At 33.4% G+C, this 12,382-nt stretch overlaps 1 protein-coding gene and 1 pseudogene across 1 annotated transcript; both read left to right on the top strand.

The window, feature by feature from the left end:
- LOC128162531 (uncharacterized) overlaps positions 1-12,382 on the top strand; it is a 48,951-nt pseudogene that overhangs the window by 5,608 nt on the left and 30,961 nt on the right.
- LOC128162530 (uncharacterized) lies at positions 5-11,702 on the top strand. The gene is made up of 6 exons (XM_052825763.1): positions 5-8,520; positions 8,689-8,866; positions 9,023-9,099; positions 9,322-10,118; positions 10,256-10,586; positions 10,881-11,702. The coding sequence occupies exons 1-6, from the start codon at positions 8,001-8,003 to the stop codon at positions 11,681-11,683; spliced, it is 2,706 nt and encodes a 901-aa protein (XP_052681723.1). The 5' UTR covers positions 5-8,000; the 3' UTR covers positions 11,684-11,702.

Here is a 12,382-nt window from a genome sequence, read left to right as displayed (position 1 = left end):
TTTAGTTAGCTATAGTCAGACATGTAGCATCAGCTGGAGAGGATTGTGGGGAGGAAACAATTCCTCCACTGTCTTCAAAACAGAAAATATCTTTTGATTAAATTTATAAATTTATACGTTTGAACGAAACCCAACCCTCATAATGATGTTGATGATTGATACAGTTTCATTTTGTATTTGATTTTCTTTGCCCCCCCCCCCCTTTCAAAACGATGCTACATGGCTGATTATCATATACCCACAATATATTTAATAAAATTAGATGCATAGCAAACATATAGTAAATGCACTTGTATACGCAGCTGATACATGTGTACTGTACAGTTTTTAAGTTCGGGTAAAACATCAAGATGAAAAAAAGTCATCCAGAAAACAAACGGTACACTTTAAAACTTAAAAAAAAGTGATAATTCATATTTATGTCAAAAATAAATGTATTATTTTGGTGTTCATTCGTATATGTATTTGGGGGCCTCAAACATGAAATATTTGTTTTGCCTTTGTATGTAAAATCTGATATGCAGGGATCTTAAATTATTTAATCAAGAGTTGTTAATTAGGTGTGCAGATCAAGAAGGGGGGGGGGGGGTCAAAGGGATCGGGAAACTCGGAATACAAAGAAGATGGGGGAATTAAGATGGCGCAAATGCCCATTTGGTTAAGTCATTAAATACAATTTAAATTCAAATAAAATATTATATGTATTTGATATGTTATAATAAAAGTTTAAAAAAGGATAATTACTAAGTATATTCAGTTTGGAATATTTCAACAAACGATAAGAAAAAAAAATCTATGGTTTTGGTGGTTTCGAACCCATAGCCTAAAACCCTAAGGCTGTGAGGTTACTGGTGCTCTAACCACTGAGCTAATTCATTCACAACGAACGTTCATATGCTATATATATGAGACTTTACCCATGAATTTACTGACTTGTAATATTTTTTTTTTTAAAACATTTAATAATTGGGATACAAAATGGCATATTTAAAAGTAAAGTGGGTTATCTCTCCATGTTTTTGTTGATTGAAATCGGTTTAAATTCTATTAGACCGTATTTAGAGTAAGACTATGACAAAAATATGGAGCTCAGACCCACTCTATAAAATAAAGGCATTGAAGTTCTAAAAATGACACTATTTGGAGGTTTTGACACGCATATGCTAGTTTAAATCATTTAAAATATTTAGGGGTTACAAACCGAAGTTATTTTAAATATACATTGTTTTTAATAATTTAAAGAAAAAATTATCAGATTTGTTGATATTTTAATTTTGAAGTATGTTATCTTTACTCATAAAGGCATTTTACACGCCTTAATCAGCCATCTTCTTTATCTTTCGGAACCCCTTCCTTGGAAAAATCATACATCAAATCCATCTATTTGTCAACAATTAATGATATAAATTTCATTTAAATGAATGTGAATTGATTTCATACAGTATCCAACATGACGATTAGTTGTAGGGGGTTATCAAAACATAAGCCTACGTGGATCCAAATGGCCAAACACAGCTTAATGGCCTAAGTAAACTTCTTCTTGTTAAATCAAAAGTTAAATGCCTTATTAATTATAATTATATATAATCTATACCCCTTTTCCTCTTTCTCATGATATTGTTCAACAATAAAGCAAAAATCAATATTTATTAATAATGGATTAGAATAATAATCATACATGTATAAAATGAACTTTTACTCAACAAACAAGTTATTCCACACGTCGGTCATACTCCTTGCGAGAAAACAATTTTAAAGCGCATCATATATATTTTATTATCATGACTTTTTTTGTAGATGTAATGCTTATCCCTCGAGAATAAACCAAGTTTAAAATAAACTAGATGATTTCATTTAAGACAGTAATACCCGCACCAAGTGTTTGCCCTTAAATGACATGCACTCTTTTCTAACATGCAGTTTTCGTCGAGAAGAAGGCCACATGCAATTTCTGGTATTTTTTAAAAATTATAATTATCATAAAGGATGAGATCCCATCCCATAATACACATATTGCCCTTTATGTACAATTTGGGTTGAACTGTTTGCAAGTGAATTAATTAATAATCTAAACATTTCACATTTCATGTCATAGAAAATTATTCCAAACAAAATTAAACTAACACCCCCCCCCCCCCACTACCCATGGCTAAATAAACATATTTTGATAACAATGAATCCCTGTTCATGTAGTTGCATAAAGAAGCTTGTAAAAAATGCAAAAATATGACCAATTGTGCAACGATTTTCACTGCAGGACAACTAGGACAGAAGATATGTGTATAATTATTTATAAAGGTGGTATCGGACACGTGTAGGTATTAATGTAGATAAAAGTGTGTAATTTTTATTATATAGTTAACGTTTATATTAAATTTGAAACATTTTCACCGTTTAAGAATTTTAAAATGTTATTTACTATATTTGCCTAAAAAATAAATTTTTTAAATTTTGATAAGCCCCACCAGGATTCGAACTCTCTACTTACAGACACACGGTTAACGCTCTAACCCATTGCACTATGCTTTTAGGTACTAACATTATTTTGGGGGAAAATTACATTTTATACTTTATTTGTTTAGTTCAAAAGGGAGTATATCACAATATGCAGGTGTCCAATATATACCACCTTAAAATTTGTGCTTTACATTGTTAATTACCTAATAAATTGTGCAAGGGATTTTAAAGAGTAAAGTTGTGAAAATAAAAACATTTTCATACAATATGTTACGGGTAAATGTTATGTACCCAACACGAATTCTGCAGGGTTGCATTAGCGGATACTATAGTTTTACCCGGCTCTTTGGTTATAGATGGGTTTCACGTGGTGTACATGCATATGCAGAATAGGATTAATTAGGGCCCCGCAAGGATTTGCGGGTGCCCTATAGTAATCACTCTGTCCGTCCTTCTGTCTGTCCGTCTGTCACTCTTCTGTCCACAAATTTTCTGTTTTTTTCTAATAACTTTTTTTATGGTTGCCCAATCAAGTTCAAATTTGATATGGTAGTTCAGTAGGCAGAAATACATATTTTGATGCTAAGTTTGGTTCTCTATGTCTTCTGGTTTGGAGCTGGGGTGGTGGGGTAGATTCCTTAACTATGCATAAGAATGAATGGGCAAAGAGAGATAACTGCTGAGAATGTTACCATTGCTGTTCAATTATTTGTCCTTTGGGATTAATTAACCTTCCACAGGAAGAAAATCCTAAGCTTTATCTTTATCTGTCACATTGAGATTAATTACTGCACTGCCTGTGTCTGCAAATGAACTTTGTTTTGAAGTTAAGGTCAATTTTGAATGATGTGTAGTATTGTGTACATTCTTTGAAATATGGATTTAAAATATAATATTCATACTTTATTTTGGATAAAATACTGTACACAATGATTTATGATAATTTTATTGAATTCTAAAATCAAGATATATATTAAGATATCCTTTTTCACTATTTTATTTTTTAATCATGATTTACTTCATTTTTTTCTGCCTTAATGCTGTTAATTTTAACAGGTAATCAGATAATAACCCCATTCTGTCATTTCTGAAAAAACAAATCTTATTGTAAATTTAGAAGAAAAGGATGAGAGAGCAGAACAATTAACCCCCTGGGATTCACTGAAGGCTTGCATTTTATAAAACACCTGTTTAAATCTTTTTTAAATACACATGTAATTTAGTTTTTTTTAATAAGACATGAGGTTATCTCTGTTTTATGCAGATACAAGGTTACTATTTAGAGTTTTTGGACATTCAGGAATTATCTTGAAATTTTAAAAATACAGTTGTTACTTATAATTTTCATATTTTTTTTTTTAAATGTAATCATATTAAACTCTCATTCTATGAGCTGCACCCTTATATTTTTACCCCTCAGTTTAACACTTTAATTGTTGGATGAAAATCATATCCAACTACAAATCATGAGATCCTATATATTGCAGTTCTTTACATCTTATGCCGGGCATTTATTTTTCATCATTTTTGTTAATATAAAGAGGATGGAATTCAAAGTTTTCTTCACTTCTGTATATTAATTGTCATAGCGGGGCCCTTCCTGACAGGTCAGTTTTCTAGTTAACGTGAATAAACGTTTCTTTTATGGTGATCAGCTAAAGGAATTCATATTGTGCTCATTGTGATGTTGACCGATATAGGTATATAAAATACATGTAGTACTCTAGCGCAATTATGTATTATGAGACACTGGTATACAAAACATTTAAGTTTGACTTTTACTTTCTAAAAAAGTGATATATCCCTTTGCCAGCATATCAATCTAATTAAAATTAGACGTTCTGAATCCCCTACTCAAACGGAGAAGGGATAGCGGATTCAGAACGTCTAATTTTAATTAGATTGCCAGCATATTAAATAATTTAAGTTTATCATCGTTAACTCAATTCCTATTGCACTTGTACAGTTTTAATTGCAAAAGTTATTTTTTCATTTGTCAGTCTTACATGATTATTGAATTGACCCAGTAACATTTCATATTAAATTTGTAGAAACTTATCATGTTATATGAGTTATAGGTAGGGGAAATAGGGTCTTTATAAACCCAGGATGTGTGGATCAGATACAATTCTAGTGAGAATGAAGGCATGATGCTGCAGCTTTTTTTTCAATTAAACCCCCTACCCCATCAGCACACACCAGTAGTAGAAAAAGAGTTAAATTAATGTTGGTGTACCGTAATTTTCTTTTATTTTGCCTAATATTCTTTTTTGTGAAGAGAGTGAAGAGACACATGTGTACATGTGGTATGTTAAGGTTAATGACTCATGAAATTTGTGCATTTAATCCTTATTGTTAACAAATATACATGTTAATATATATGCATGTATATAGAAAGATGTGACATTATACTAGGAATGCCAATCGGTTATTTATAACTCATTTTGGCTGATTAATTTGTTAATCGTTTTAAAAATATAGACACTTCTGAATAAAACATAGAATCAATATTTTTTTAAGATTGATTTTGTAACTATTAACAACTTAATTGGGGCCCCACTCTGCAGGTGCCCTATAGTCATCATTCTATCCAATTCTGCTGATCTGCATGCCCCTGGGGACATCCTCACCCCTTTCCAAACCTGAAAATGACAAAGTATCTGGAAAACTATTTCATCCTATCTGTTTTTAGCTCACCTGAGCTGAAAGCTCAAGTGAGCTATTCTGATCACTTTTTGTCCGTCGTCCGTCCGTCCGTCCGTCTGTCCGTCCGTCTGTCCGTCTGTCTGTCCGTCTGTAAACTTTTTACATTTTGAACTTCTTCTCTAAAACCGCTTATCCAATTTCAACCAAATTTGGCACAAAGCATCCTTATGGGAGGGCGAATATAAATTGCAGAAATAAAAGTCCGATCTGTATCCAAAGCGGAGAAAACCTTGAAACTGTAGAAAAAGGGGGGTGCATTTTTAAAAATCTTCTTCTCAAGAACTACTGATTCCAATTCAACGTAGTTTAGCATAAATTATCCTTATGGGAAGGAAAATATAAATTGCAAAAATTAAGGTCTAATTCTGTTTCAAATCTGAGTTATTACGAAAATAATAATAAAGGAAAGGCGTGTTTCAATCAGTTTAATAGCTTCGGATTCGGCATCCGGTAAAATGGGTAGACAAGACTTGGCCTGGGCAAAACAAAAGATTGGCAGTTATTAATCTGCCAATCTCATTAAAATTTCAGGATATTTGATGGACCAGTATATTTATATTTGCTGTAAATATTGCTGCAAAATAATGCGTATTTGGAATTGACGATTGCCGATCTGCCCCGGCTTTTATTTTGCCAAGGCCCGGGTTTGCGTACCCATTTTACCAAGACTCGTATTCCATACATCTAAAACGAGGTTCTTTGTTTAAAGCAGCCATGACATTATACGAAAAAGGGTCGATCTGACTATGATGAATTTGCTTGTTGTGCAACAGTTCGCGAATGAAGGGAAATTTTTGAAACATGCAAAATATATTGGTGCCGATTTTGTGAAGTAAATTGAGGCTAAATATTTCAATGCGTTGACAGTTTTCACACATGACGTTGGTGTTAGCTTGTTCTGATTTTCGTTTCGTTTTCATTATTTATGCTTTGTAACCTGGGAACTATCGTCTGTATTTCGTGATTTTTACGTATCAAATCAAACAGAGACTTCGGTAAATCAAACAGTTAACTGTTTACCTGCGCAAATTAAGCAAAATCTGATGTATCAAAAAAGTACTGAAATACAATTCATTCTATCGGTAATTCGGCATTATATTTTGCGTAATGGTATATTAATGCAATAGGTTTTGTTGAGATGCTCGGCATTTTCTCGAGTTTATTCAGTTTAAATAGAGTTTGATATCGCTGTCGGAAATATGTCTACTAGGTATATACATGTACATGTATATATATATGATTCATTTCGAAAAAATAAATTGTGTTCTTTATTTGTTATAGTGCATGTTTCTTGTGTTTTAATTGTTTACAATTTCTATTTACTAACCATATTTGAGCAAGTTAATTATATTATAAGCAAGATACAGAGATTTGCTCACGATTCTATGTTTGTACACAGATCTTAAAAACTAAAGATTAAAAAACTAAAAAATTTCAATATTTATTAAGAAAATTTTCAAAGTCTCTTCTTCCAGAAACCAACTTTAACAACTTATTGTATTGTAAACTTAACCTTTTTTAGCTCACCTGAGCCAAAGTCTTCTCAAAAACTAATTAGGCCAGGAAAGCTCAAATTTGAGTGGAAGCATCCTCAGATAGTGTAGATTCAAGTTTGTTCAAATCATGGTCCCCGGGGGTAGGGTGGGGCCACAATAGGGGGATCATGTTTTACATAAGAATATATAGAGAAAATCTTTAAAAATCTTCTCAAAAACTATTAGGCCAGAAAAGCTCAAATTGAAATGGAAGCATCCTCAGGTAGTGTAGATTCAAGTTTGTTCAAATCATGATCCCCGGGGGTAGGGTGGGGCCACAATTGGGAGATCAAGTTTTACATAGGAATATATTGAGAAAATCTTTTAAAAATCTTCTTCTCAAAAATATTTGGCCAAGAAATCTCAAATTGGCATGTAACCATCCTTAGGAAGTGTAGATTCAAGTTTGTTCAAATCATGGTCGCTGGGGGTAGGGCGGGGTCACAATGGGGGATGAATTTTTATAGATAGAGAAAATCTTTAAAAGTCTTCTTCTCAAAATTATTAGGCCAGGAAAGCCCAAATTTGAGTGGAAGCATCCCCAGATCATATAGATTCAAGTTTGTTTAAATAATAGTCCAGGGGTAGGGTGAGGCCACAATGGGGGATGAATTTTTACTTAGGAATATATAGAGAAAATCTTTAAAAATCTTCTTTTTAAAGAATTTTGGCCAGAAAGTGTTTAAACTTGTGTAGAGGCATCCTCGGGTAGTGTAAATTCAAGTTTGCAAAATCACAGTCCCTAGTGGTAGGGCGGGACCGTGATGGCGGTTTGAATTTTTACATAGGAATATAAAGAGAAAATCTTTAAAACTATTCTGGGAAAGTGTTCGGTTCAAAACTCAGTACTTAGTGTGAAAGCAAAGGTTATGCAGATTTAAGTCTGATGAAACCATGATTCCCTAGAGAAAAATGGGGCCATGAAATGGGGGGGGGGGGGGGGTATATAGGAATAGAGACAAATCTTCTTACAGGTACAACAACAAAAGGGGCTTGGTATTTACCAAAAAATAAGAGGTTGATAAAAATTGGCAGATTTTCAATTTTTTTAGCAAGATCTACTGTACTCAGTTGTCAAGATATTTTGATACTGTAATGCTAATTTGATCAGAATTAAGGGCATTGGCAACGAAGTTTTCCGGAAATAAAAAATCCGTACCTGCATTTTTTCTTTTATACATCGAATTTCAGTTACCGTTCTTGAGTTTTCTTGTAATTGTGAGTTATCGCCCGTAACACGAACTCTTTAGCTTATTAGAGTAATAAAAACAGTGTTTCCGAGGTAAACAGAAAATTCGAGAGATGAAGCGACATCGTTCTACATCGACTGGCAGGTTCATTTCAGCTTCCAAAAAGAAAAGAATCGACGTATTTAAAGCAAACAACGTAAGAAAGATTATTAATGACCACTCATATTCATCTAAGCTGTGTGATCATGGTGATAATGACTCTGACATCGCTGAGTGTTTACCGGTAGTTGATGATAGCGAGGAGAACAGTTACGCATCTGGTGATAGTTTAGATCGACAGATTGACAATGTTAACGATACAACAGAGATAAGCTGGCGGCAGGGAAGGCGAATAGTGGAGTTGGGGTTTATTGTAGACAAACTCTCTGAAGGCTGTTCTGTTTGCCACTCTTCTGTCCCTTTGAATATAACAAACACGGTACACGAGATACGTTATGGATTAGGCAGTTTATTAACCATCAGGTGTGCCCTTTGTGATGGAAAGACAGTTGTTCCAACTGGGAAGAGACATAGTGGGCCTAACGAACGTCAGGGACAAAGAACTTGGGATGTCAACACAAAGTTAGCATTAGGTAAAAAATGATTTATAACATTCAATACATAATGATGTTAACGAAGTGCTTTTTGGGTGATTTATACCAGTATGTTTAGTCCTGTAAAAAAACCCTCACTATATCATAAGAACTCCTGCATCTTTCTTATTAATTTATTTTCAAACAATCATTTTGTTTTGCTTTCAGGTATGTTACACAGTGGTATAGGGGAAAGAAAGTTGTCCAACTTATTGTCGACACTGAGCATTCCACCATGTTCCAAAACAACACTCAAGAAAAGAGAAAGAGAAATAGGTGAAGCCCTTGAAGATATAGCACGTTCCAGCTGTGCTGATGCTGCTGTCAGAGAAAAAGATCTCACAAAGTAATTAGAAAATAAAATATTCTCAAATAATCATCTATATATTGAAAAGTGCTTTTTATACATGACTGAGGTAAATGTTGCACAAAATAAGATGTATATGTGATTCGGTATATATATATACAAGATCATATATTTATTATACATTTTGTATTTTAGAGAATCTTCAATATCTGCATCGTTTGATGGTGGCTGGCAAAAGCGTGGATCTGGCAAATCCTACAGTAGCTTATCTGGTAAATAATAATATTGCTCTTATAATATAATAGGTAAAATATACCAATCTACTTATCAGGATGTATACATTTTACCAATGTAAATTGTAAACATATACAATTACTATTAGCAATAAAAGGTGTATAATGGGGAATCACCTAGATAGACTTATATATATATATATATATATATATATATATATATATATATATATATATATATACTGCATTTCTTTTTTCCAGGCCATGCTGCCTTCATTGGACATAAGACTGGTAAATGCATTGCATTTTCAACAAGGAATAAATACTGTAGAAAGTGTGACAGCGCATTGAAGAAAGGATGTGATGTAAAAGAACATGATTGTAGAAAGAACTGGGAAGGTAGCTCCAAGGCTATGGAATCAGACATGTGTATATCTATGTTGAAAAATCTAGAGAGCAATGACGTGTGTGTTGGAACGATCATCATGGACAATGACTCTACAACGATATCTAAAGCTCGTTCAGAAGTGAAAGCGGACCTGAAAAAGCAGTGCGACAGAAATCACCTTCTGAAAGACTTTACAAATAAACTTTATGACATCAGAAAAGCCAAAAACTTCAGGGAACTCACACCAAAAACAATTTCACACATATCAAAGTGTTTTCGATACTGTGTATCACAAAATCAGGAGGATACAGAAAAAATGAAGAAAAATTTATTAGCACTGGGAAAACATGTCTTTGGAGATCATTCATATTGTGGTTCATGGTGTGGATATTTGCAGAATCCATTGAAGTACAAGCCAAAACATCTTCCTTACAGCAGGTACCTTTGCGATGAAAAGTTGAAGATCACCCTTATGGATCTGCTGCATAAATATTCCAGTGATGCTGATAAGTTAACCCATCTAGGGAGTTCTCAGGCTAATGAGAGTCTCAACAATGCCATTTCCAGCAAGGCTCCTAAAACCAATTTCTTCTCTGGATCAGAAAGCAATGACTATCGAGTTGCAGCAGCCATTGCGCAAAAGAACATTGGCTATGGATATGTGACTGATGTAAGTACATATACAAGTATATACACACACACTCACACACACAGTAAAATCAAAATAACTACACCTTTTTTATACATTTTATTGAAAGAGTTATTGATTTGTAATGTATTTATCATGGAAAAATATATTCATTCCAGGTGTGTCAATCTGTGATGTTATCTCCTGGGGAAATAACCAAAAAGATTTCAGAGGAATATGACAGAAAAAGGGAGAAAGCAAGAGAAAGAGAAAGCACAATACAGTTCAAAAAGAGAAGAAGGGAAAAAAAGGAGCAGCAAAGTAATCACCAGAAAACTTGTGAAGTAAGAGAGGGAAAATCATATGAGACAGCAGTTGATATGAATAACAACATATGCTCTGATGATATTTGTGAAATACCTCCACCGCAAACTGAACAAACTTGCAAAGAACTGATACCTGGAGTGGAATATGCTTATGTGTCATTTGATCTTGAAACTACAGGACTTGGTATGTTAGAAATAAGTTTGTTTATAAAATGATAATCTAAATCATAAAATTTATTTCTCAATTATAATTATCCTTTCTTGATATTTGGTTTCTTTCTTCATATAATGACTGTGTTTTCAGGCAACATTGATAATATAAGCCCCCTTGGGACAAATACATTGCCCTCCGCTTCTTGTTTGGCAATATTTCATCCCTCAGGGGCAAATAAAAACAATGTTGCACTCAACCTTATTCAATATCTTTATAATATATTCATACTTTTTCATGAAACACAATTTTATTTTGTGATTACAGGTAATGATTCTGAAATTACTCAGATTGGAGCAGCCTACATACACGACAAAAGCTACAGCCAGTATCTCCTGCCTTCTAAAAGGATTTCAACCAGTGCGATTGCTCTGACTGGTCTTACCGTTGCTGGGAGCCAAATGTACAAGGAAGGCGAACCTGTTCCATCAACATCCACATCTGAAGGACTTACCAACTTTTTACAGTGGCTTTCTTCAATTCATAAACCTGTTGTGTTAGTGGCTCATAATGCTAGATTTGACGCTAATGCTTTTTGTCGTGCTTTGATCACAAATGACATGAATGGTGATGCAGGGAAAGTTATTCAAGGATTTGTTGACACACTTTCACTCTTTAGAAAAGAAAGGCCTGGACTTTGCTCATACAAGCAAACTGACTTGGTCAAATCTTTCATTCAAACTGACTATAATGCACATGATGCAGCATCTGATGCAAAAGCTCTACTACAACTTCTTACTTCACAGAATTTTTCAGAACACATTTTACTTCAACACAGCTTTTCATTTGATTCGTACATTAGTCTACTTCATTATCATGAAATGGTGCAAAAAAACTCTTCCTCCCTAATGTGCTTAGTGAACAATAAAGTTATTTCTAAAATGATAATGACACGCATTGCGAAGTCAGGACTCTCTTTTTCCCACCTGTTACTGGCTTATAAAAGAGACTCTCAGCATGGTGTATTGCGATTGCTCTCCGAGAACACTTGTGAAGGGAAACCAAGAGTAACAAGCAATAAAAAAATCATTGGAAACCTTTGCTCTTACATTAAAGATGTTTGTGATTAAAGATATTGTTTAAACATTTTTTTATCTTTTTATTTTTTTAGTGTGTGTGTGCAACAGAAAAAAAATCAAGGGGAGTAACTCTAAAAGAGTAAAATGGCATTTTCTGGTGCATACTTTTCATATATAAATCTATTTATAAAATTTTCAGCTGGATATCATAGAAAATCTATTAACAACAATGTTGAATAATGAAAAACAAATCAGATATCTCACTTATTAAAAAATTGTTCCTTTAAAAAAAAATTTTTGCTAATTTTTCCCTCTATTTCATTGAAATCAATGTGAAATGAGAAATATATAAAATTTAAATTATTTCTCAAGATACGATGGAAAGAGTGGTTTTATGTGTTGGTAAATGTCTTTTTATATACATATCAACCTATAAAGGAATCCTTAAAAAAAATTGTGGATAAACCAGGAACGTTGCCAATGCCCTTAAGGCAATTGTTGCTCAGGTGAGCGATGTGGCCCCTGGGCCTCTTGTTTGTTCCTAATGTATTATGGCACATTAAATGTTATGTAGGTCATGACCCTTTGGGATTGTTCTGACCCCATAAAACAGAGAATTACTAAATATATCTTGAAAACTTTTGAGATCAGACCATTAAACCATATATATTCATGTTTTTTGTATTATGTTGTATCAGATGGTAGTAAAGTTTATGGAATGGTATTAAGTACATGGCCCCACAAGTTGTC

The sequence above is a fragment of the Crassostrea angulata genome, chromosome 9, assembly GCF_025612915.1.
Source record: "Crassostrea angulata isolate pt1a10 chromosome 9, ASM2561291v2, whole genome shotgun sequence".
In the NCBI taxonomy this organism is placed as follows: domain Eukaryota; kingdom Metazoa; phylum Mollusca; class Bivalvia; order Ostreida; family Ostreidae; genus Magallana; species Magallana angulata.
Note: the sequence above shows the minus strand (reverse complement) of the source record. Positions and strands in the feature narration are given on the sequence as shown.